Source organism: Aspergillus undulatus (genome assembly GCF_047715775.1).
Source record: "Aspergillus undulatus strain CBS 261.88 unplaced genomic scaffold BDV17scaffold_11, whole genome shotgun sequence".
Taxonomy (NCBI): Eukaryota; Fungi; Ascomycota; class Eurotiomycetes; order Eurotiales; family Aspergillaceae; genus Aspergillus; species Aspergillus undulatus.
Genome location: NW_027396615.1, coordinates 375,508 through 398,869, shown reverse-complemented (window position 1 = coordinate 398,869; position 23,362 = coordinate 375,508). Strand labels below are relative to the sequence as shown.

General features: G+C 51.9%; 9 protein-coding genes across 9 annotated transcripts; 5 read left to right on the top strand and 4 right to left on the bottom strand.

Moving 5' to 3' along the window:
- Positions 1-23: 23 nt before the first annotated feature.
- On the bottom strand, positions 24-2,884 carry BDV17DRAFT_22130 (kinesin family protein). Its single transcript, XM_073755606.1, has 6 exons — positions 2,476-2,884; positions 1,392-2,430; positions 1,218-1,345; positions 647-1,168; positions 540-600; positions 24-482 (listed from the first exon to the last, which is right to left on the bottom strand). Exons 1-6 carry the CDS (start codon positions 2,821-2,823, stop codon positions 157-159), a joined length of 2,424 nt encoding a protein of 807 aa, XP_073618002.1. The 5' UTR covers positions 2,824-2,884; the 3' UTR covers positions 24-156.
- A 412-nt stretch (positions 2,885-3,296) lies between these two features.
- On the top strand, positions 3,297-4,644 carry BDV17DRAFT_257276 (putative RTA1 domain protein). The gene is made up of 3 exons (XM_073757172.1): positions 3,297-3,487; positions 3,532-3,631; positions 3,681-4,644. The coding sequence occupies exons 1-3, from the start codon at positions 3,463-3,465 to the stop codon at positions 4,576-4,578; spliced, it is 1,023 nt and encodes a 340-aa protein (XP_073618001.1). The 5' UTR covers positions 3,297-3,462; the 3' UTR covers positions 4,579-4,644.
- A 462-nt stretch (positions 4,645-5,106) lies between these two features.
- sec11 (signal peptidase complex catalytic subunit SEC11) lies at positions 5,107-6,699 on the top strand (the record flags this gene model as incomplete). The annotated part of the gene is made up of 5 exons (XM_073761605.1): positions 5,107-5,251; positions 5,306-5,501; positions 5,565-5,781; positions 6,157-6,273; positions 6,376-6,699. 5 exons carry the CDS (start codon positions 5,107-5,109, stop codon positions 6,697-6,699), a joined length of 999 nt encoding a protein of 332 aa, XP_073618000.1.
- Positions 6,700-7,354: 655 nt separating this feature from the next.
- BDV17DRAFT_257273 (extracellular serine rich protein) lies at positions 7,355-8,989 on the top strand. The gene is made up of 3 exons (XM_073757171.1): positions 7,355-7,776; positions 7,853-8,024; positions 8,090-8,989. The coding sequence occupies exons 1-3, from the start codon at positions 7,756-7,758 to the stop codon at positions 8,878-8,880; spliced, it is 984 nt and encodes a 327-aa protein (XP_073617999.1). The 5' UTR covers positions 7,355-7,755; the 3' UTR covers positions 8,881-8,989.
- Positions 8,990-9,141: 152 nt separating this feature from the next.
- On the bottom strand, positions 9,142-13,652 carry BDV17DRAFT_280393 (plasma-membrane choline transporter-domain-containing protein; the record flags this gene model as incomplete). Its single annotated transcript, XM_073759876.1, has 3 exons — positions 9,142-10,503; positions 10,555-10,792; positions 11,194-13,652. The coding sequence occupies 3 exons, from the start codon at positions 13,650-13,652 to the stop codon at positions 9,142-9,144; spliced, it is 4,059 nt and encodes a 1,352-aa protein (XP_073617998.1).
- Positions 13,653-13,882: 230 nt separating this feature from the next.
- BDV17DRAFT_22013 (uncharacterized protein) lies at positions 13,883-14,655 on the top strand. Its single transcript, XM_073755580.1, has one exon. It carries the CDS (start codon positions 14,113-14,115, stop codon positions 14,551-14,553), a length of 441 nt encoding a protein of 146 aa, XP_073617997.1. The 5' UTR covers positions 13,883-14,112; the 3' UTR covers positions 14,554-14,655.
- A 1,064-nt stretch (positions 14,656-15,719) lies between these two features.
- On the top strand, positions 15,720-18,015 carry BDV17DRAFT_289148 (putative poly(ADP)-ribose polymerase PARP; the record flags this gene model as incomplete). Its single annotated transcript, XM_073761604.1, has 6 exons — positions 15,720-15,810; positions 15,882-15,995; positions 16,047-16,373; positions 16,420-17,253; positions 17,305-17,387; positions 17,437-18,015. The coding sequence occupies 6 exons, from the start codon at positions 15,720-15,722 to the stop codon at positions 18,013-18,015; spliced, it is 2,028 nt and encodes a 675-aa protein (XP_073617996.1).
- A 245-nt stretch (positions 18,016-18,260) lies between these two features.
- BDV17DRAFT_22034 (uncharacterized protein) lies at positions 18,261-20,836 on the bottom strand. The gene is made up of 2 exons (XM_073755588.1): positions 20,014-20,836; positions 18,261-19,963 (listed from the first exon to the last, which is right to left on the bottom strand). The coding sequence occupies exons 1-2, from the start codon at positions 20,745-20,747 to the stop codon at positions 18,559-18,561; spliced, it is 2,139 nt and encodes a 712-aa protein (XP_073617995.1). The 5' UTR covers positions 20,748-20,836; the 3' UTR covers positions 18,261-18,558.
- Positions 20,837-21,489: 653 nt separating this feature from the next.
- Positions 21,490-23,336, bottom strand: BDV17DRAFT_257253 (bifunctional AAA family ATPase chaperone/translocase BCS1). The gene is made up of 2 exons (XM_073757170.1): positions 23,004-23,336; positions 21,490-22,929 (listed from the first exon to the last, which is right to left on the bottom strand). Exons 1-2 carry the CDS (start codon positions 23,151-23,153, stop codon positions 21,607-21,609), a joined length of 1,473 nt encoding a protein of 490 aa, XP_073617994.1. The 5' UTR covers positions 23,154-23,336; the 3' UTR covers positions 21,490-21,606.
- Positions 23,337-23,362: the final 26 nt, after the last annotated feature.

Below are 23,362 nucleotides of genomic sequence, written 5' to 3'. Positions count from 1 at the left end.
TGATGGCTTAGGCATGGCTGGTTTAAACCAAATAACGTATGAGAACTATGGGTATAAGTCTAAAAATCTCAGAAGAGTATACTCAAACAGCCGCCCAAAACGCACCGACTCCCAAGAGATGTACAAGAAAGAATGACACGAGAATAGGAAAAGAAGCTACAAGTCATCCTCCGGCGCAAGGTCCCATTTCCGGGTCGCCATCTTCCTCTGCTTCTTTCCCGGGGAATCAGTAGCAGGACTCTTGAACATGCTGTCGGCAAGCTTCAGCTGGTCCATCTTGCGGAGCGCGAGGTCAATATCGCTCTCGCGTCCGAGGGTGTTAGCGTTGCGGGAGGTTTCGAGCGCGGTGTTCTTGGATTTGGATTTCTTCGATGGCGATCTGCAGTTCAGTTCGCGCTCCAGTGAAGTTATCTTGCTGCGTAGTTGATCGTTTTCAAACTCGAGCTCTTCGACGCGTTCGTCAGAGGATTGGTCTTGATGGACTTGTGGTACTGTCAGCATGCTGATTCTAGGCCGCAGTTGGGCTTATGTAGGCTTACTTTGGAATCCTCGAGACAGTAACTCGACCTTCTTATCGATGTGGTCGTCGTTTCGGCCAGTCTAGTCCAATTAACGTCACGTCAAGTGGCCGAGGCATATAACTCACCTGTTCATCCCACGCGCTCTGCCATCTCTTTCTCTCTTGCTCCATCTTTTCCTCCATCTCGACCCAGCACTCTTCTCGCACATCCTGCTCGATAAGGAGACACCTGTCCTCGCTCACAATCAGCGCTGTCTCCGTTTCGGCGCGCAACACTTCTTCCTCTGTCAATCGTAGGTTGAGTCTCTCGTTCTCTGCCGTAAGGCGCTCAATCTCAGCCAGTGCCTTTTCCAGTTCTTCGGTTAGAGCAGGCTGTGGCGAGTGACCTCCACCAGATCCCTTGCGAGATCCTAGAGTGCTTGACAATACCGACTCCGCAGACGCAGCTCTGGGAACAGTGACCTCTCGAGCTAGTGCTGAATAGCGCAAGATCTGAGAGGTAGCATTATAGTCGCCTAGTGGATCCGCAGTCACGATCATGATAGCCTTCTGTGGGTGGCGGTTGATGCTCGACGCCTGATTCGATGGAAAAGAGTTTGAGAATAACAGTTCCGTAAGCTTGCACTGCCTGTAGGGAACCATAGCGGTCTATAGCAAGTTAGCGAGGGTGGTGAACGAGGCATATCATAAAACTTACTTTGTTGCCTTCCTGAATGCCACTCTGCATTTGCAGACATTGGCCCAAATACATCAAACTTTCATTAATCTTACCCGCCTCTGCGAGAGTAGATCCCGCGGTCTTTGCGGTTCTTGCTCGTTCCGATCCTATGGTAATTAGTATCACTCGAAGTATGATGGGTGCTAGACTAACCAGCAAGATCCGCAACGGTGAGAGTGTTTCCTATCCAGGTCTCTTCTCCAGTCCGCTTGTTCCGCATTCTTCGCTTAACTTCGAGACAGAAGAACCCATGACTACGGGAGCTGACACTGTTAGCGCCAGTTCCCGTCACTTTACGCTCCGTAAGGCCGATCTCGAGTACTGCCAATGCCTCTTCGTAAGTGCTACAGGCGATCTTTCGTAGTCCTGCTACGACCTTCCGGTCAGGCGATCCTTCTGTTGACTTGAAGAACAAGGGCTTTCTGCGGTCTTTCTGGGAGCTTGTGCCCTGGCGTGAAACGGCACTTCCCTGACCGGGGACAATGGCGGGCGAGAGAAGATCGAAAATCCGGTCGTTATACACCTCATACATGGATACCAGTACAATGTACTCGGAGTGAGGGTTGAGCTCGAGTGTGAGGTGGTTAACATCAGGGGATCGTGGCAGAGTGCTAGCTCTCATGGGGACATGGCGGCGCGGGAAAATAAGAGCGGGCGTAGGGTCCTTTACCAATTGAGAGATCAGGTTAGCGTCTTGTAACTCAAGGGAGCTGGGCTGAATGTCCGTGGGTACTGGTGGGCTCCTGAGGCCTTTCAAGGTCCTCGCTTTGGGGGCGGTTCTGGTACTGATAGGGCTCCAGTTGACCTGGGCTGCTGGCACCGATTGATAGAAGTATTGGGGTAATTTCCAGGGACCAGTAGGGTATAACTTTGGGATATTGTGGAAAGGGTTCGGGAAAGGTGATTTCCATACCGCCATTGGAGTGTGAGCTCTGCCACCTGCAGAGCTCAAGGGTGTCTGGGCGCGGGAATTCCTGCCCCGGTCTCCGGGCTCGCCATACACAGCCTCGAGAAACGTTTGTGCTGTGAACATCTGAGATTCTGAAACGTCGGATGCGGCCACTGAGGTTAGGAGAATTGGAGGGATATTATTGTCAGGTGGTTTGATAGTGGAGGCCAGAGACTTGAAGATCACATCGAGACTCATCTGGGTGATTCCCCGTTGTGTCTTTGAGCCCAGAATGGTATGGCTCTACAGCCGTCAGCACTGTCGACTCTCGGAGGTGGATGTTCCAACCTTGCCGCTTCCTGTTACTCCCAGTGTTGCAACCAAGCCATCCCTTTGCTCGACCAGGACACCCTTGACTATGGACTGTAGGCCAGTGTCTTCGAAGACATTTAGCTGCGATGCCGACTCATCAAATACCTGGGTAAAGCCGAATTTCTCGACTCCACGCTTTCGGGCATCGCTTGGGGGCTGCAAAGTGATGTGAGTCGGAGCGGCTGTGCAGGACCCGTCGTTCGTATGTGAGGGATCGGGACCCTCAACGGTCAGGCATCGTTCGGGCTGTTCGTCCTGCTGTGAGATTGGAGGTCGAAGGCGGAGATACACCTGGAAGAGCGACGACGGGGCGTTCGAAGCCATAGCTGCAGGACCCTCAATAATACTGGCCGTCAGAGTGAGGAGCCAGATGCAGGATGATGGTGGGTATTGTGAACTGGCAATGCAAGGCAGCAAGGACGCTAGGACGCTGATGATCAATAAATCCAGTTCCTCCAGAATCACGAGATATGCTTTTTCTGCTTTGGGTCTAGCGTGGGTTGACCCGGCAACAGCGTATGCCTGATCTGCCAGGCGCCAACTTACCCTTTTGCCGGGGTCCAGACAGCAACTTTACGGAATTCTACTTGCAGTATGTGGCTCAACACGAGCCTGCGCCTCAATCGTATCAGCCTTGGGGTCTTAGGCAGATGGCACTTGCCAATACGAGCAGCTGGAATAGGCAAAGTGCGCATTGTGAGGCGTCGAAGTCGGTGGCCCCAATACGAGCTGCCTCGTTGGGAAACCGTCTCGTTTTCGCTACCAGTTGCCAGCACACCGACGCCATGGCTTCAGGAGCTGAGGGCAGCATATATAGCGGTCAAGAGCTTCCCGAGATGATGGCCAAAAGATCACTCTGCAGACGTCGTTTGCTGCTATCGAGGACTTCTTCAAGGAGACTTCGACTTCCATACTACAACGAGCACGTGACTTAAAGTATATATACATTTCTCTGTCCACGAAATGCTTGACAAACGAGATCCGTACCGTATGTTCAGTCACTCTTTCTGCTTCATCTACTGACATTACCAGAGGAAGGGAGCATCTGGTACTATGCCCCAAACAAAGGCGCCCCCATCGCATCCGCGATCCTCTTTGCAACATCAGGCATCATACATGGCTATCAGTCTCAGTAAGTCAGGATGGGACATGGTATTTGTGGCGAAGCTAATCCATCACAGGAAATATAGATCCTGGACAGTAACAGGATTATTGCCGTGGTCTGCACTGCTCTTCACAGTCGGCTTTATCCTCCGCACTATAGGCGCTTTTGACGAGTGGGACAACGTACCCATCTATATCAGCTCTACGGTCTTCCTTCTGGCGGGACCGCCAGTCTATGAGGGTGCGAATTTCTTCATCATGGGGCGGATCTTGTACTATATTCCCTATCTTTCGCCTATCCATCCTGGTCGCGTATTCTCGACCTTCATTGGCTTTCTCTTCGTCATCGAAGTGTTGACGGCGAATGGAGCGGCCCTGCTCGCAAACACGGACGCACCAGAGAGTCGTCGGAACATCGGCGAAGGCCTACTCAAAGCTGCTCTGATTTTACAGCTCGCACTGATGGTGGGATTCGTTTCCCTAGCCGCAACATTTCACCTCAAATGCTATCGCGCCAAGCTCCTCACGAAGAAGCTGCAACACGTCCTCACCGTCCTCTACTGCAGCTGCGTGCTCATCACTACACGTACAGTATTCCGTACAGTCGAGTACTTCACTGCAGCAGGATCGCACACCTGGGACAACCCCGATGACGTCGACGCCATCCTCAAGAATGAGTGGATCTTCTGGGTTTTCGAGGTTGCCATCATGTATATCAACACCACGGTGCTGAATATCTTCCATCCGATGATGTTCTTGCCCCGTTCGAACAAGATATATCTCGCGAAAGACGGGGTTACCGAGGTCGAGGGTCCTGGATTCAAGGATCCTCGTCCTTTCATTGTTACCTTTGTTGATCCGTTCGACATCGCCGGTTTGATCTTCGGAAAAGGCAGGGAGCACAACTACTGGGAGGTTGATGAATCGGGGCAAGGCAATGGCGTGCAAAAGAACGAGGGAGTATCTCGCTGTTAATGTTAACCATGTTTTATGCTTTTACTCAGCTATAGATTGTTATATTTCGGTTTGATTAGATCCAAGTTTCATAGTACGGTCTTCTTATTGGTTTGATTGACTAAGAATGGCAGGAAATTTCTGAGAAAACAAAATTAGTCTTTCAGCAAATGTAACCTATGAGTAATTAGTTTGTATTGCTTGCAAAGTGAGTATCCATAAGTGCTGCAGAGGTGGTGGTTGTACTCAGCAGATCTATATAGTGAGACAAGCGGAGACGGCAGTCGCTGCAAGCCGCGGAGGACACTTTTCCTCAATGTCCAGGCCACCCTCTCTCAACAACTACTTCTCTCGCCTGCGCGTGGCCAACTCCGATCTCTGCCATTTTTTTCTTCGACTTCTGATTCTACCAGATACTGAGATATAAGATCTTTCGACAGCAAATCTTGCTCATTCCGCAATTCCAGCCCTCGAACCTCCGCTCCTGGAACCTCCGCAAACCTCCCTTTTGCAGCTCACCTCAGTTCCACCTCACCACAAGCCGACGCCATGCTGTCCTTCTTATCCTCCAACCTATCGAATACGCGGCAAACGCTCGCACAAGTGCTCAACTTTGCGCTCGTCCTTTCCACGGCCTTCATGCTCTGGAAAAGCCTGTCCGTAGTCACGGCCTCCTCGTCGCCGATCGTCGTTGGTACGTGACGGAACACTCACCATCGGCGCTCAAAGGACTAACAACGTGCCGCAGTCCTTTCAGGATCAATGGAACCAGCCTTCCAACGAGGCGACCTTTTATTCCTATGGAACCGCAGCCCCCGCGCAGAAGTCGGCGAGATCGTGGTCTACAACGTGAAGGGGAAGGATATCCCGATCGTGCACCGCGTCGTGCGTTCATTCCCTGAGGTCGAAGGGAAGAAAGAGAAAGTCGTTAAGGAGGTGCCTGAGTAAGTTCTCCGGATCTGAACTACGCGCCTTGTGTTGCATTGGCTAACTATCTGGCTATGAAGGTCCTCACCGGTCCCCCCGAACATGCTGCTCACAAAGGGCGACAATAACCTTGCGGACGACACGGAGCTATACGCGCACGGACAGGACTATTTGCATCGCGGGGAGGACATTGTTGGAAGTGTTAGGGGTTACATGCCGATGGTTGGGTATGTGACGATTATGCTGAGCGAACATCCGTGGTTGAAGAGTGTGTTGCTAGGGATTATGGGGTTGATGGTTATTTTGCAGAGGGAGCAGTAACGCATCGTCTAGTTTCAGATATTGTCATTGAGCAAGAATATTTCCAGAATATAGTATGACTGGGCGATCTGAGTCACTTCATTATAGTCACTGGTGACTGGTCTGGACCGCAACTGACGGCGAGCTCTGTCCGCCCCGCTAAGCCCCGCCAACTGAAGCTACAGCCTACTCTACCTAACAGTCACCACTGCCCTTTCAGTACCTTTCTTTGAAAATAAAACACTTCCTCGCTTCCATTTCTTTAAAAATCCATACATTAAGTGGACAAAATGGGTAGTCAAAAGCGAATAGCAAAGGCATGAGCAGCTCTACCTTTTGAGCTGGACTCCAGCAAGCTAACACACCCACCAGGAGCTCGCAGAGCTTACAGAGTCCCCCCCAGACGGGATAACAATCCAGCTCGCAGATGAGTCAAACCTCTACGAATGGAATGTCTTCATGGACGGGCCTGAGGGGTCTCCCTACCAGGTACGCCCTCCAGCCTCCTTGTCTTCTTATCTACCCCCTCAAACCAACCAAACCCATCAAATCGAACAAACCAAAAGCTAACACCCAACCTGAACTCCACAGAAAGGCCGCTTCGAACTAAAACTCACCTTACCAACCGAATACCCTTTCAAACCACCAACCGTCTCCTTCGCGACGAAAATCTACCACCCGAACGTAACGAACGACGATAAGGGGAGTATGTGCCTGGGAATGCTCAAGGCAGACGAGTGGAAGCCGAGCTCGCGACTAGCGGCTGTATTGCAGTTTGCGAGATCGCTGCTTGAGGAGCCCATGCCGGATGATGCGGTTGAGGGGCGCATCGCCGAGCAGTATCGCGAGGATCGGAAGCGGTATGAGGAGGTTGCGAGGGAGTGGACGAGGAAGTATGCCACGCCTTCGAAGTGATCGCAAGATGGGATGGGAAGAGAGGTGCTGTGCTTGTGGCGGCGAGACCGACGCGGACGCTGGACGCTGCGTTGGCAGGACCGGCCATCTCAGCCGTTTGTTGGAGATCTTGAAGAATATGTCATTTGGAGATAAAGATGGTCATCTTGCCTTCCATTTCTTATGCCAGACTTGCATTGGCTTCGGTCATTGGCATGGATCTACGGTTGCGGTTGCATAAGTGGTCGTGCTACGCTACTACTGGTCTTTATCATGTTTCTAAATGTCTCTGCGGTGGCAGTTATCTATCATATCACTCACCTTACATACACCTTGCATACTCTGGTAGCAATGGCATTCTCTGGGCTATGTTATGAATTCGATGTCTTGAATTTTGAAAGTTTGCATTCCTCGATTACATGGGCAGTAGTTGATTTTGTACACTGAACTAATTCACCCGCAGTCAGTCACAGTCCCCATAGCCATCATCCAAGTCTACCCATCTGGCCAGAGTCTAACAAACGGTATGAATACTACCTCCAACACAATGATAGGCATCCCTCCAATCTCCAGACAAAGACAAATCAACAGCCTCCAAAACATCAATTGCAGGTGGTTCATATTCATGATACCCAAGACCAAAACACGGCCGCCACCGTGGACAGCCACATTCCACGTCCATTCCTCACACCACAACAAACGATACCCCTGAACCTCTGAGTAAAATCGTCACCCCATCATCGGTATCCCCGACTCATCCCAATGGGTAAGCATATTCATCCTCGTCAGATATGTAGGGGGGATCCGTACAACAACAGGGCATATTAATCTCGTCCGCGTCCCGCGATGAAGAAAAAGGACTTCGACATACACATGCGTGCCGAAAACTCGACAAAAATTGAACTTCCTGCCTAGTAATCCTTCATATCAATCATAACGACATCCTACCATTCCTTTCTAGCTCTCAACACAATCACAACCATGCATCTCGCAAACCTCAAAGCCCTAACCCTCCTAGGCAACCTCGTCCTCTTCCCATCCCCAGCTCACGCCGAAAAAAGCGAGCAGGAGCTAGACATGGGATATCTCCAATGCGCTGTACGTCCCACCCGACCTTGGGAGTTCCAATCCCAATCTCTAAAAGATCTACGAAACCAGTATTAATGGGTCACAGTCCGCCGTCGTCAAAACAACCTCCTTCCCATCCTGCACATCAAGCTACAAACTCGACTGCTTCTGCGAAGCACAAGCGCAGGAGAAGAATGCGGCGGGATTGCCGTTGACGTCTGCGAGTCGCGTTCAGCTTGAGCCTGAGGTTGAGGAAGTGTGTAGGGTGAATGGTGTTCGTATGTTTACCTTCCCTCCAATACAAGGAAGGGGAATGCTAACGGAGACTTGTGTGTGCGTGCAGCGAAAGAAGAAATAACCCGCTACCTCTGCGACGATAGTGCCGTTCCGGCTTCGCCTAGACGGGGGAGTACGCCGATGGTTAGGTTAGGGAAGGGGATGGGATCGTCTTCTCAGAATCAAGATGAGGTTGGGGAAGAAGATAATGATGAAGGGGTGGGCATGAAGGAAGCTTCGACGTCCACATCTAAACGCTCCATTGATTCTAGTGAGACGAGACTTCTTATTCCTGAAAATGGGAATGATCAGGATGAAGAGCCGGAAGAGACAGCGCCAGATGCTCCGGCAGAGCTTAGTGAAGATGAGCCGGAGCGCATCGCAAACATCGACACGAACACCAACTCCCCACCCCCAGCCGAAACCGCCGCTGCCGGCTTCGAAACCATAACCCTCACCGTAACAGAAACAGTCTGTGCCTGCGAGGAAACATCCACACCCGCGGAACATTCGAATCTCGAAACCACGCCTGAACCTGAACCTTCCTCTGCCTCCATTGAAACCCACCCCGTCCACGGCACCGAAGTCGCCGTCGCCATCCTCTCGTCCACAGCCGCGCTGCCAACAGCTACATCAACAGAGTCGAGTTCCTCCGTGCGGCTGTCCAGCTCGAGCGTTGTTGTTTCCGAGCCGGTTCCTACAGGTGTTGATGGGTTACATGGGGTGAATCAGGATGCGGATGGTGAAGGTCAAGGTGAGAATGGGGATGTGTTTGAGGGTGGTGCGGGTAAGGTTTATTTCTCTAGGGGGTTGATTGTGGCTTTGCTGGGTTTTGTGGGGGCTGTTGTTTTGTTGTAGTGTGATGATTTTCAGTGATTTTCTTCCTTGGTTTGGTGTTGCTTTATGGATATGCGATTTGTTTATGTTAAGTGATGGCGGATTTGATGTTACTAGTGATGGGGAGTTGGAAATGGCGGGAGTTGGCCTTATGTTAGTTCATTAATGATTAGAATTGCATACCTACCAGATTGAATGAAGATCAATATAACCTAATCAGTATCACTTCCTCCATATCCAAGGGCGGAAGAATCAGATGAGAGTACCTAAATCCCAGACAACCTAAGCATGAATAACCATCTGAACCCTCGGATACAACTGCACCAACCGCCCATACAACTCGGGATGCTCACTCATCATAACCTGCGGATCCCACGCCATAGCCGCAAAGATTGTCTCAACACCCGAAGAAACAGGTGTCATAAGAATCTGACAAATCTGCAACCCCAGCACAAACGCAAACGCCATAATGACGGCCGTGAAGTCGCCGTCGGAATTATAACTCGGTTTAGTGAATTGCAGGTATAGATAGGCCAATAAGGCACAGACATACGACACAAAGACGGACCCCATTGTTATAACGGGCCCGATGAGACAGTCGGCGACCAGGGCGTCGACGCCGCGGTCTTTCATCATGCTCCAGGTATCCTTTGCGCTGGCGATATAGGGTTTTCCATAGAGCGCGATGTGGCAGAAAGCGTAGCGGTTGAAAAACGTTACGAGCCAGTCGAGGAGGGAGATGAAACAGCCTAGAGTCCAGAATGCAATGCTACCGAGGAGGTTTCTCTCGGCTGCTTCGTGGCGCTGCGCGACAGAGCAAACCTGTCTGAGACAGTTGATAATTGCGATAATCAAACTGCCGAAACTGATGCTGCCGAACGAGTACGTCGTTGCGCGCTTGAACGCGCCGCGCGTTGCATGTGCCGGTAGCCCGCGCGGCGAGTTGGCGAAATAGTACCAAGACCCGTAGACGCCTGCTATGGTTGTGTGCGTTGTGTTCTTGATCCACTCGCTGAACCAGTACATTGCGAATGTGACGTAGACGACGAGGCCGATGACGCGGGCGCGACTACACCCGCCTGAGCCATCCGCGCAAGACGGGTTAGCCGTGCTGTCGCCGGTGCTGGCGGGCTCGTACGCGACGTAGATGGAGACCAGTGTGACGGAGAACCAGGCGGCAAAGGCGACTGAGACTATTCCGTCCACCGCGGAGACAATGAACATGTGCCCGTATTTGCGGGAGACATCCATGGCCGTTGTGAGCATAAAGGCCGTGAACGGAATGCGAGGGATCCAAGAGATAAAACAGATGATGGCGAACACACCGAAGATCAAGAAGACTATACCACCGCCGTATTGCTTTCTTGCGATATAGTAAATCCCCGTTGCAAGGGCAAAGACGATGTTCAGGATGCCGGTAGCCCAAATGAAGAACTTGGGGAAGTGACGCGCAGCGAGAAAGTAACCCCACGAGAACGCGAGCGCAACGCAGAGAACGAATATAAATAGCACGAGGGTATTCGTATCAAGCGAGAAGCTATTCGCCGAGTCGTAGATCCCATCGCCGTTGAAGCTTTTGTATTTCGAGTATCGGTAGATCGCGACGCCGGAAACGGCGACGTAGCCTAGGAAGACGGCGATCAACTTGTAGAGCTGTTAGTGGGTGACTTTAGTCAGAAAAGCGAGAAGTCGTACCAGGAGACCGGCCCACAGATCGTTGAACTTGGGCTTTTCGACCGTGAACGCATCGTCGAAGCCGTAAACCGCTTCGTTGTACGTTGGAGGGTCCTGCGGTGGCTTTGGCTCGGGGGCCCTGTTGTCGCCGTTGTACTGGTAGCCAGGATTGGGCTGGTTCGGATAGCCATTTCCAGTCCCGTTGCCATTGCCGTAGCCGTAGCGAGGCTGCTGGAAGCTCTGGTCGGGGTTGTAGTAGCTGGCTGCCTGTCCGCTCATGGTGCTGTGGTAGGAAGGGGCAGCGGGAAGAGGGGAAGGGAAGGGAAAGGGGAGCTACCTAAAAGTTGCGAACAGGGGTAGATCTACTTGGAGTGAAGGTTTTTCATTTCATCGATCGATCAGGCAGCAGTCGTCATGGTGATGTGCAGAATGCTTGATTCAGGGAAATGCACTCCGCTCAGCCCTACCACGATCGACAATCGCCACTTCATTGGGTCTGGCGCTTGGGTCTCCTATGTACAGTCATTGGGTAGCGCAAAGTCAAACGCTCCATCGCACGCGACTATCTACAGAGCACAGTCGTAACAGTCCAATATCCTCCCAAATTGTACCCCAAATGTCGCAGAATTAGAAATTAGGTCGTAAAAGTAGATTGATCACCTATGAAAGGCGTGGTGTCGTACCGATCGCCATGAATCGGCGAAGGTGCGCTCTATCCCCGGAATCGGAGACCGAGACCTTGTTGGCCACTGATCAGTCATGGAATGCAGCTGGCCATTGGTCATGGCTTGTGATCGACGTAGTTTGTCCTGTCGAACGGCCATCCGTCGAGCTGCTCTCAATTCGTCGATGCGACCCTGCCCGACGCGGTTTCGTCGGATAAAACTTGCATCAAACAAAGCATTTGCGTCGAGGAGCTTTTTTGGCACAGTCTGCACGACCTGGAAGACTTCCATTGGGTCGGACACAGCCATTATATCCCTTTCGCAGACTTTGAAGATCGCCATGGAAATTCGGAAAAAGGTCTTTGAACCTTCATAAAAGAAAGCGTCCCAGACACGCAACGTCGTTTCGAGAGGTAACGTGCCAATGAAGACTGACATGAGCCAGTTTGTCAGGCCGAGGGTGATGTCTGGTAATCGCGAGTTTACCGACAGGGGCGCGCTCTTCTTGGTCCCTTGATCTGCAATTTTGTTGTAGACATTCGGTAACGACTCTTTCAGAAGAACCATGAGGATCCAAAGGTCTATGTTGGCGCCCTCAAGGCTAATTTCGTGAGTGCTAGGGAGTAAGACAGATGTAACGATATGCAGCATCCAAAAAGCCTTTTCCTCTGGCAGGAAGAGCAGAAACAGCCCAGTGATAAAATTGAGTGACTGCGTGTAACCAATCTGGGGATTATGAATGGCGAATGCATAAAGAACCCTTCGCAGCGATCGGATCATCTCAGTTTCGACCACCACAGTCTGCCCCGCGTTGCCGGTTTCAAGCCCAGTTTGCTCCGGCTTGAAATGGATATTGTCAGGGAATGTCCGATGCAGATCGCGCTCGATGTGTTCCTTGTCGTCATTACCCGGTGATTCCAAGGCCTGTCGGACGAGTTGGTCATACAGCCCCGGATTCCGGTTGAGGTGCTCATAGCCTCCAGCATACCAGAACCACGCCGCGCCTCGATACTCGGCCGGTATGCCTTTTCGTACAAAGCGCTTGACCTTGTCTGATTTTGGAGGGAACTTTATTGGGTTTGAGGCTGGAAGCCCGTTCTCGCGGAGCATTTCAGACCATTTGACTCTTCGATTTGCGGCAAATCCAGAGTAGGAAGCGCTCCACACCTCGTACTGCTGTATTGTGACATACGAAGTTGCTTTTCGGAACCCGTAACAGTCTCTTGTCTCGGTCGGGACGGCTAACGGTGGGGGTACAACACCGGGGAGCATGACCTTGCTTTCTCGTGGAAGGGGAGGGGCGGCTGCAGACTTGTCTTCATACTCAGCCGGCCCGTAGGCTGGGTCTTCATGTGGGGACGTTTCGCCTAGAAACTGCCTTTCCGACAAGTTTTGGCTTTCTGGGTTCAAGTTTGGGTTTGGCGATGTTTGCTCTAAAAGTGTGGCAAGAGGTCCAGTAGGGGGGTCCAGCGGGTTTTCATCCGAGTGCGCAGTATCAAAGTATGGCTTGTTCGAATAAGGTTCGTCCGGGGTGCTTAGTTGTGAGACCCTGGGTGGGGGTGGTAGTTCGATAGAATGTAATTTCGACGACGGTTCGGGCAGGTCGTCCAGGGCAAGATCTGCCGGAGGAAGAGGACTCAATGGCTTTGATTTGGTATCCTCAATCAGGTCCGGTGATCCTGGCTCTTCTGTCACATCGCTGAACCCGTCCAAGTACATGGAGATGGCATCCTCGACGCTCATCCCTTCGTCCTTGTCGTACCCATCTGGAGTGTCCGGAGACAGGTCGGTAATGGAACTGCTCTTGGTGAGAACGCTACTTCGCTCTGTTCCACTCGCATGTTCAATGCTGGAACGCGACGTTTTGGCAGAGTTCACACTAGAACGGACCTCCTCGCCGTATGGGTTGGGCGGCTTGCTGTAGGGGCTGCGCGGTAAGGCAAGCCCATGAGAAGTAGGAGGAGGGGGTTGATCGAGACGAGGCTTTGAGCGCTTCTTCTCTAGTCTCGCTGTAGAAATATAAAGCGGGATGTCTGGTTGTTTCGAGGGAGGTGTCTGACGGGGTAAACGATCAAAGTCGGCTTCCGGAGGTCTCCGATCATGCGGAGTAATTGGTCGTCTATGGTAGGTCGGTCGGTGGTAACCATCGTCAGGGCGTGATCGAGGCACAGGTGAAACGGCGCGTGAGGCGGAATCAACTCGAGGAGGAAGGGGGTATGCAGGGTATTTTCCCGGCGATCGGGGTGGGTGCGGAGGTGCAGGTTGAGGTGCGCCGGGGCGGGAATGAGAACGCGGGGGGCGCAGACCGTCTGCAGTTGAAGGACGAGGAAAAGGAGGATTTGATCTCAAAGGATCGAGACGAGGAGGATTGGGGATTCTGCGACGACCCGCGAGATCATGGCCGCCCATCGGACCCTGAGGCGGATATCGAAGAGCTCCATTTCCCGTGACCATTGCCACGACCGGTGAAGAAACAGTTCGCGCTGGACATTTGAGGACGGAATAAAAAGCAGAATGGGGTATCGCTAGATTTCAATGCGTCAAGACGAGAATAGAAAAGCGAAAGGAGAGACGAGACTGGCTGTCAGAGGAGGTTATTGTTGGGGTTGTGGTGGTCGCAGTCGCGGTGTTAACGAGCGTAGAAAAATGGGCCAGCTTAGCTACCGGGCAAGGAGAGTGAACGAGAGTGGGAGAACCGGCGCAGAATCAGTTCAATCCATGAACCAGAAACAAGCAACAGCAACGACACGATCCTACCAGAGGGTCAAAATGAAACACCATTGTCTGTCCGAGGGGAAAGAAGAGAAGAAAAGAGAGGAGAGGGAATGGGAGCTGGCGCTTGAAAAGAAAGGGGAGTCTGAAAATCAACACCTTCACTTTGGGCCTAGTGCCATCGTGAATTCCACCCCTCTGGATGTTTCAAACTAATATTATTCTGCCAGTCTCCATCTCCATTATTCCAGTCTTCTACTTGATATTCCTGTTTTTGTCTGACAGCGTCCGGCCTGCAGGCTATCCTTGCGTCGGAGGTTGCCCATTGACCAGAGTCCATTCGTTGGCCTCGACCACGGCCGGGGATCCCAATCTCGACGGGCCTGACCCTTTCGATTGGGTCTGTTTGGATCAATTACTCGCCCTGTTTTGCCAATTATCAGACCTGGATCTGGATTCTGGTCACAGAGAAGACGGGATTCGGGAAGGGTTTGCAGGCGCTGTGATGGGTCATAGTCCTACTCTGTACTTCTGTCGAGAGGCAACCAGTGGGCGCTTAACGTATGCATGCAGCGTCCATCCGGTGATCTCTCTCTCTCGTTTATCTATAAAGCAGAAGTCAAACACCTACTCGTTCTGTTGATCGTTATCCATGGTCAGGCGTGGGTCCGAGCCGGGCCGTTAAGAGGTTCGTTCCTTGTTTCTGAAACGGGCGTTTTGTTGATGTTGAACAGTTGTTGTTCAGCTGCATGTCTATGAAGAATCCCTCCGACTTCCATTGTTCCGGAGCAGCTCCGTAGTTCGACAGTCGCAATTGCCGGCGGTCTGAGCTCTCTTCTTTCTTTGTATGTGCAAACAAAGATTCACAGAACAAAGAACTCCCACTGCAATCTCCGAGCCTCCTCCATCTCCCGCTGACCGAATCATGATGTCAGTCACATACTTAACAAATCAACAGCCCGGTTTGCCCATCTTTCAGTCCCGGACAGCCGGGCATCAGATTCAGGTTGATGCAGAATCCTTCTGGGGCGGCTCGCTCCGGGTGGACAGTTTCAGCCTGTTAGACCGTTCCCCGTCAGGCCCACCGTTGAGGTCATGGCCGACAGATTCAGGGACCGTTTGATTGCGATTGCTCGCTAGAACTTCTAGAAGACGGCTCAATGTCCGAGGCGCGACCGCTCCAGTCCGGGATTGATTGCTGAACTCGAAAGTCGAGAGTTCTGTTGATTGTTGAGTGGCACAACTTCAATTGAATGCAAGTGTTCTGTATATTTAAGGCAGTGTTCCCGACCGTGCCGTTGTTCGTTTCCGCAACAAACAGGCTCAGGCGACAAAGTTATAGTAATGGAACAGGGCAAGTCAAGGATGAGAAGATGGAATTGCCCTTGTGAATTGACTTTGCGAATTGACAAGCCTGGGGAGATGTCTGGACAGTGCACGGATAGTGGCCCTCTGTAGGCAGGTGATGGTGGCCTGGCAGGCAGGCGCAGCAGCCTGGTCGCTGGAGTTTGGTACAATCGCTTCTATACTGCCAGAGCTGCGCCTTTAAAGCTTCAGCTCCCAGTATTCATTGCACATGTATTCTTCACGATCATCCTTCAGTTTCAAGCGCTCTTCTTTCTTCAGTAGCCTTGTTGTTTTCTCGCCCATTTCCATTCCAAATTCAGGCCAGCGAGCCAATCCACCTTTCCTAGCGTTCCCGATCTCAGCCTCCCACGCGGTCTCGTATTCATCTCAGCTTTCTCCTGACCCCTTTCTTTTGTTTACGTTTTATCCCGCGGCATCAATTGCATCAATTGAATCATTAGCATGCCTCCAAGATCGTTCAAAAAGCTTGTCATTGCCGTGAGCGGCACTTTCCCAGGCTATAAACAAGGTCGATCTCCACCTCTGGTGTCTTGTCCGGGCTCCAGTCTCGGAGTCTCTCTCCGTATAGGAACCTCAAGCTGACGCTTTGTCTTCACTCTACAGCCGATCTGAAGACAATTGTAGAAAGTCATGGTGCTACTTTCGCATCGTCCGTCACTTCAGATTGCACGCATCTGGTAGCCACCCAGAAAGAAGTGGAGAAGAATAGTACCAAGTGTGAGTAGCGTTGTCTTCGACCATGTCCTCTATGCTCATTGGCCTCTCCAGACCAGCAAGCCTGCGGTTTGCCAAAGTGTGAGATTGTATCCATTGACTGGCTGCTTGAATCCGACAAGGCAAAGAAACCAGTTGCAGAAAAGTCATACCAATTAGGGGGCCAAAGCAACCAGAACAACAGCCAGACTGATAGTGCTCCCGCTAAGACGGAGAAGAAGCGGAGTGCCAAAGCCGTCGATGATGCGGACGGTGATGATTCCAACAAAAAGCCTAAGCAGGCCGTTGAAGAAGATGGGCAAATTGTTACCAAGGACAAAGCGGATAAAATCAAGGTGCCAGTCGATGAGGGTTATTTCAGCCACGAGACTGCTTGGAAATGTGAGACGCCTGGCTGGACGATAAGGCTAGTGGCTAACTTTAACAGCTCCTTCTGTTTATATTGACGATGCCGGCCTGATCTGGGACGCTGCGCTAAACCAGACTGTGGCAGCCGCCAATAACAACAAGTTCTACCGCCTCCAGCTGCTAGTCTCCAAGGACGGCTTCAAGTACCATACCTGGTCTCGCTGGGGTAGAGTTGGGGAGAGCGGGCAATCTGCACATCTGGGTGATGGCACACTTGACAACGCCAAAAAATGCTTTGAGAAAAAGTTCAAGGACAAAACTGGTCTTTCATGGAAAGACCGGCTCAACGCCCCCAAGAACGGAAAATATACGTTCATTGAGAAAGACTACAATGAAGACGATGATGAAGGCGAAGATGTCGACAACAAAATTGTGAAGGGCCCATCGAATGCCCCCGAAAGTAAACTGCCGGGCCAGGTCCAGAACCTGATCAGCTTCATCTTCAACCAAACATACTTCCTCGAGACCATGGCCAATATGTCTTACGACGCGAAGAAACTGCCCCTCGGCAAACTGAGCAGGAGAACCCTGATGACTGGTTTTGAAACGCTAAAGGAACTGGCAGAGCTTGTAGCTACACCAAGCTTGGCAGCCTCGAAGTATCAGACGCAACAGCGTCCCGCGATGGAAACATTAAGCAACCGCTACTTCACCACAATTCCTCACATTTTCGGCCGGAATCGACCGCCCGTTCTGGACAATCAGATGCTCATCAAGAAGGAGGTCGAATTGCTAGAGGCCTTGACCGACATGGAAGTCACCAACAGTATCCTGAAAGATGCCACTAAGGTGGAAGATGTGAACCCGATCGACAGCCAGTACGCAGGCCTTGGTATGCAAGAAATGACGCCACGTGAGTACCCAGGACGTATACTACGGAGTGCATGGACACTAATCCAAACAGTGGATCATTCCTCGACTGAATTCGCTGAACTTGAGACTTATCTCAGACAATCAAAGGGTCAAACTCACGGTGTGAATTACAAGGTCAGTATCTATGTCTTTTCTTATTCCGCAACCATATTGATCCTTCCAGGTAATCGACATCTTCCGAATCGAGCGACAAGGCGAGCACGACCGCTTCAGATCCTCCCCATATGCAAACATGAAAAACAGCTGTCGCCGCCTCCTCTGGCATGGCTCCCGCAGCACCAACTACGGTGGTATCCTCAGTCAAGGTCTCCGCATCGCACCCCCCGAAGCCCCCGTCTCAGGCTACATGTTCGGCAAAGGTGTCTACTTCGCCGACATGTCCAGCAAATCCGCGAACTACTGCTGCAGTTACAATAGTGGTCGCAAGGGGTTGCTTTTGCTCGGTGATGTCGAACTGGGTGACCCAGTCTTTGAGCTCTACGGTTCCGACTACAACGCCGGGGAGAACGCGAAGAACGAGGGCAAAATCGCGACGCTCGGTAAAGGACAAACCATCCCCGCTGGCTGGAAGGATGCCTCTTGCATTCATCCTGATCTGCAAGGTATTCAGGTCCCTGATATGTCAAATGGAACGGCGAATCATGATGTCAGGGCCGGTGGTGGGTACCTGCAGTACAACGAGTACATCGTCTATGACGTCGCTCAGATTCGGTTGCGGTATCTGTTCTTCGTCAATATGTGAGCTGTTTGTCTACGTCAATTGTCTTCGTTTCATGTCTGAACGCTTTTTCTCTTCTACTCGGGCTCGGTTCCATGTTTATCTCGTATTCCACATCGATTTCCACTTCAAATCGGGGATTTGAACCTTGCATTCTACTTCCTTTCTTCCTCCATGTCAACGCAAGGCAACAGCATTGTATAGTATAGCCTAATCAAAACGACTATTTCAAGCCTAAATTACCTTTTTACCCTTCGTTTTGTTATACGCGGGCTAGCTTGAGCATAGTCACCAACAAACTAAATGAAAGAAAACATAATCCATTATATCCCATGATCACCGTATATATCATACCAACATTGACCCATTTCCCATCCCAAGCCGTTCCTTTCTTTACCCAACACCCAAAGCGAAGCGATATATAGTATTAACTGAGGTCCAAAAAAAATAAATAAATAAATAAATTCAACCAACACACCGGATATAGAACAACAAAACCAAGAATCCAGCAAAGCAACAAAGCAGCACTCTTCCAGTCCAACTCAGCTAGACCACAAACCTACCATCTTACTCAAGCTTCTTCCCCGTAACACACCTGAACAAAACACTAATAACCCAACCAATAAGCTTAAACGCAACGCCCAGTGCCCAAAAGGTCAACTTAAAGCCCCAGGTAATAAGCTTGACAATGCCGCGCGCGACACCGGGTAATTCATCTTTTTGTTTCTGTTTGGTCTGCGTCTGCGCTGTTGCGGAGGTTCCGATGCCGTATTTCTCAAGGTCGATTTCTTCTACGCCTGGTGTGGCGGGGGATGTAGCGTTTGAGTTGGATTTTGTATTTTGGCGGCGGGAGCGGTGCATTGCGTATGCTATTTTTGAGCGGAGCGGGGAGAGGGAGAATGGGTTGAGCCACTTGCGATAGATTCTTGGCGGGGGAACTTGTGGTTGTTGGGTCCGTGAAGGGAGAGTGAAAGTTGGTGGGTCCGGTTGAATCTCGTTGTCGATATCGTTACCATCGTGCCCTTCGCGCTCCGCAAGGGTTGCATAGAGTTTCAGTCTGTTTGCTGTATGTGCTGCCTGTGGCGGCGCGAGAACCTGCTGCGCCTGTGCCTGTGCCTGTGTTGTTTTCGACGGGTCATAGAAAGCCATATCAGCAAGGGCAGGGTTCGTCGCGACATCTGAGACCGACACGGCAAGGATAGCCGCGACAACGGAGTCAATAGCGTATAAAGAGGGAATGGTCTTGTTTATTGCAGAGGCGGAAATGGAGAGCGTCATTGTGCGAAGGTCGAGCGAGGCAAGGGTCTCGTCTGAGTCTGGGTCGGATCCCGAGAGCGGGAGTGTGGATGTGCGTGGTGAGGCGAAGGCTGCGGCGGCTGCGGCATCTGTGTTGTTTGGTCGGGGGGCTGTGACGACGATTGTTGGAGCTTGTCTTTGGGGCTGTACGCCGAGATTTTGGATTCGGCTTTGGTGGGCTTCGGTTGTTGGTTTCGAGACGCTTATGTGCAGGGCGCCGCCGCTGCTCTGGCGCTGGGCTGTTGACGGCCCGGGCTGTTGGTTCTGGTTCTGATTTTGATTTTGGTACTGCGTAGCCAGAGATGGATGACGGAGCTCATAGACCTGCTTTGCCGGATTCCACGAGAGCTTGCAAGATTCTAGTGCGGCAGCGCGCTTGAGTGCGTTTGCTTCCACTTCCATGGCGTCTGGGGGGGACAATTGGTGTTGTCTCGATAATTCTGTTGCTTGGTCGATAGCGAGCATGGCGGCCAGCCGCGAGAAGAGGTGGGAGACTAGCCCGTCGTTCGGGGCCTCACGGCGACGCCGGTCCTCGAGTTGGAGCATCATGATTGGGATGTTGCTGTTAGGGATGCAAGGGTTTCCTCTCATAAGTGACACCTCATTTGTGGAGTATGTTTGCATCGTGTAGAATGGTGCACTGGGGTCTCCGAAGACGAATGTTGCGGGGTCAAGTCTATCATCAGTCAGTCGTGCAAGCACGGTACTAAAGAACGTGAACCTTACCGCTCCATACGAATGTTGAAAGCCTTGCTGAGATTATCAGCTCTTTGTCCATTTGCGGCATCCCATAGCGCTTTCAACTGCTCTGGGGATGAATATTGGGTTTCCGCTGGAGAGAGCATACCGAAATCATGGACGTCGGCTGGAACCGTCCGGGGTCCAAGTGCACGGTCAATCTCCGGAGCCGGGGTTATGTCTAGTTTGAGTCCTTCAGGTCTGCGGCGCGGTCGCGAGAAGCTGTTGGCCCTGCCATGGTACTGGTGTTGAGTCGGCGGTGCATTAGGGTTGAACTGAGGAAAGATCGACTTGATGGGAACGACGGGCGAGACAGAAGGCTGCGGAGGGCTGACAGGCCTGAGTCCTATTTCGCTATGTTGGTCACTCGGACCGGATGACGGATTATTGAGTTCGCTGGCGATACCTCCCCTCCGCTCGACTTGCGGGCTAGAGCTGTATAGCGACTCTTCCAACGGCGCTTGCCGTAATTCGGGCGTAGAAGAGCGGGGCGGTAGTGGAGGGACGTGTGCTTGGGGCGGAAGCTTAATGCTGCTCGGTTCAACGACTTGGAAGACCACTGCCTTTGCTTCGGTGGCTCTGCTTCTGGATTCTTCGAGCGGAGTTGAAGTAGTCGACTGGGAGTCAATCGACGGTTTTCGGGGTCCTCTCCGGAATGGGTTCTTGGGCACACCCTGAGGAGCCGGGGGTGGAAAAAGTTGGAACTGGGAATTGCTGCTCATGTTGTTCCTCAGTCTAGCCGAGTCCGGAGTAAACAAGACCTGCTTGATTTAACAGTACCAGTGACTTCAATTGGTAGCTGGTTGGTTATTGGACTTGCACAGCAGCCACGTCGACACATAGATACAGTTAATGACTTAGTCAATGAGGCAGAAACTCGTTTAGCAGAATATAGAATCCTCAAGCCACGAAAAAGGTGGAGCGGTTCAGCGTCGCTATATACCACGATGCCGCCGCAAAGAGGCCCGACCCCGGCCGAAGAGGTGCGCGCCAGTTAAATCTTGGCCCATGAATCCTCACAAAATTGTGCTGGCGGAGAATAAGGGTCTGAACGGTGAGAGGCTCATGCAGGTGTGAAGAACGAGCATCTGGCCTGCGCGCTGTGCCTGAGAGCCCACGCGGGCGCTAAACGAAGACATCTCGATGGTCGGTCGGCGAGCTGTCGGTCCTCATCACATCGCGGGGCTTATCTGCAGCTGCGGCGCTTACAGGACGGTAAATTGCGTATGCTGATTTGCTGGAGTCCAAGCGCTGGCCAACAGAAGGATCACCAACCATGAAACTGCAGACCGCAAGCCATATGGGCGGCGTGCTGTGTAGAGTGGATAGAGGGTTGGATTGGGTGGACTCACAATGCATTCTGCAGTCGCCTTGGTTCTTCCAATGACAGGAAGTGGGTACAAGAAGCTGCTGTTATTCGATCATGGACAAAATAAACAGAAGGGAAGTTAGCAAGGGATTGTTGTGACAATCTGCAGGGCGCCAAACTGCAAGTAAACGGGCTTGCATGAGTCGGAATCTCGCTATTGTACAGTTTATCCAAGTCTATCGTGACGCATTATATACAGTACGGAGGCCAGCCTATTCGTGAAGTCGATAAGTCAGCCCCTCAGCCATTGCAATGGCTCCCTCCATATTTCCTTTATTGTACAAGAACAAGCCCTGCAGCGCTGCAGCACTTGTGCTCTGTGATCCTTCGGCTTTGTTGCCATTCTCATCCTCTATAACGCCTAGCTGCTCGAGCCGGGCGAGAAAGGCTGTTTGATATGACCCAGTCGTGTCCAATTCGCCGTAGAATCGCTCCCAGAGACAGATGACCTGGTAGCGAGTGAGTTCGCCTATCCGTACGGTCATGTCAACTCGTCCCGGGCGCACAAGAGCCTCGTCGAGACGCTCCACATGGTTAGTGGTTAGAAAGACAATTCGCTCTTCAGTGCTCGCGACGCCATCCAGGGCATTCAGTAAACCAGAGAATGTCACATTCGCACCGCGATAACCATCTTCGTCGGTCTGCCGGCGATTAGAGAAGGCGGCGTCGACATCCTCGAGTAGGACGAGGGTCCGTTTTGGGACAATAGTCAATAATCGATTAAGGCGATCATCAGTCATGCCTCGTTCGCTCAAGTTCAATATAGCAATGTCATAATCCAACTCTCCTGCCAGAGCCTGAATAAACGAACTTTTGCCAGTGCCAGGTGGCCCATAGAGAAGATATCCTCGACGGTAGGGAATCCCGCGGTCGTAGTACCACGTGCTACTCGACAAAAAGTCCTTGACATCCTCCACAATTCGCTCCTTCACACCCTTGTCATAGACCACCGAGCTCAGAGGGCGTTTCCGCCGCGGCTCTCCCAATTTCGCCCATGATGCGACATCGGGACGGTAAAGTGTAGTTTTCCCTTCGGTTGCTTTCTCGACGTATGCGTGGGCTTCACGAAAGATTTCTTCGAATACGTGTCGTTGCGAATATAGCGTGGTTAGAGTTATCGTCTCCCAAGGCAAACCGGTCTCGCGATCCAGCGTTTTGGATTCGCGTACTCGGTTGACAAATATGAATGCATTATTGTACCGTAAAACATGTTGTCCGGGTCCTGGGACCAGTGTGAAATGGGTGTTGATGGCTCCGTTCGAATGTTGGACTATCTCCGTCTCGATGGAATGATGGCGAATTCCGGGTGTGAGCTTCCTCAAAAAAGACTCCACGAAACCAGACCCGCTGGCGGCGGACGGCCGGAGCTGTGCCTTTTGATGAAGGTGCATCCAATTCAAGAACCAGGGGAACGAATCGTCTTTGCGCGTGATCTCGACTTCGACAAGCATCCGTCTCCGAAGCAGATCCGCGCCGCGTCGAAGGCCGCGTTGCGCGACTCTCACGCCGACACCGAGCCCTGCGAGGCCAAATCCCTATGTCGAAGATTCCAATCAGCGATGCTCTGCGTCCCCCCTTTCGTGATGCTTCAATTCCAGGCATTGCTTACCGCTGTGAAAAAAGGGTTGCCTGTCAATTGCGCCAGCAGTCCTCCGTCTCCGATCGGCTGCGCCGCGGCCTGGATAGCCTCATTTCGTTGCTGGACAATCGAACCCCCAGTCGAGGAGAGTCCTGGAGGAGCTTGTCCAGTTTGGTCCATGTCAACTATCGATCTTTGATCATCCAGTAAGCCTGTCAATGACGACCGGACTTGGGCTGGAGAGGCCGAAATTGGACTAGATCGTTCTGCGGTCGGGGCGCGGCGCTAACACGTGCCGATCTGCTGGGCTGTCTGGACTTGGCATGAGTTTACTTTGTACAACAGCCACAATCGGAAGTCTTCAGCTTGGAACAGTATTAGAATGAGAG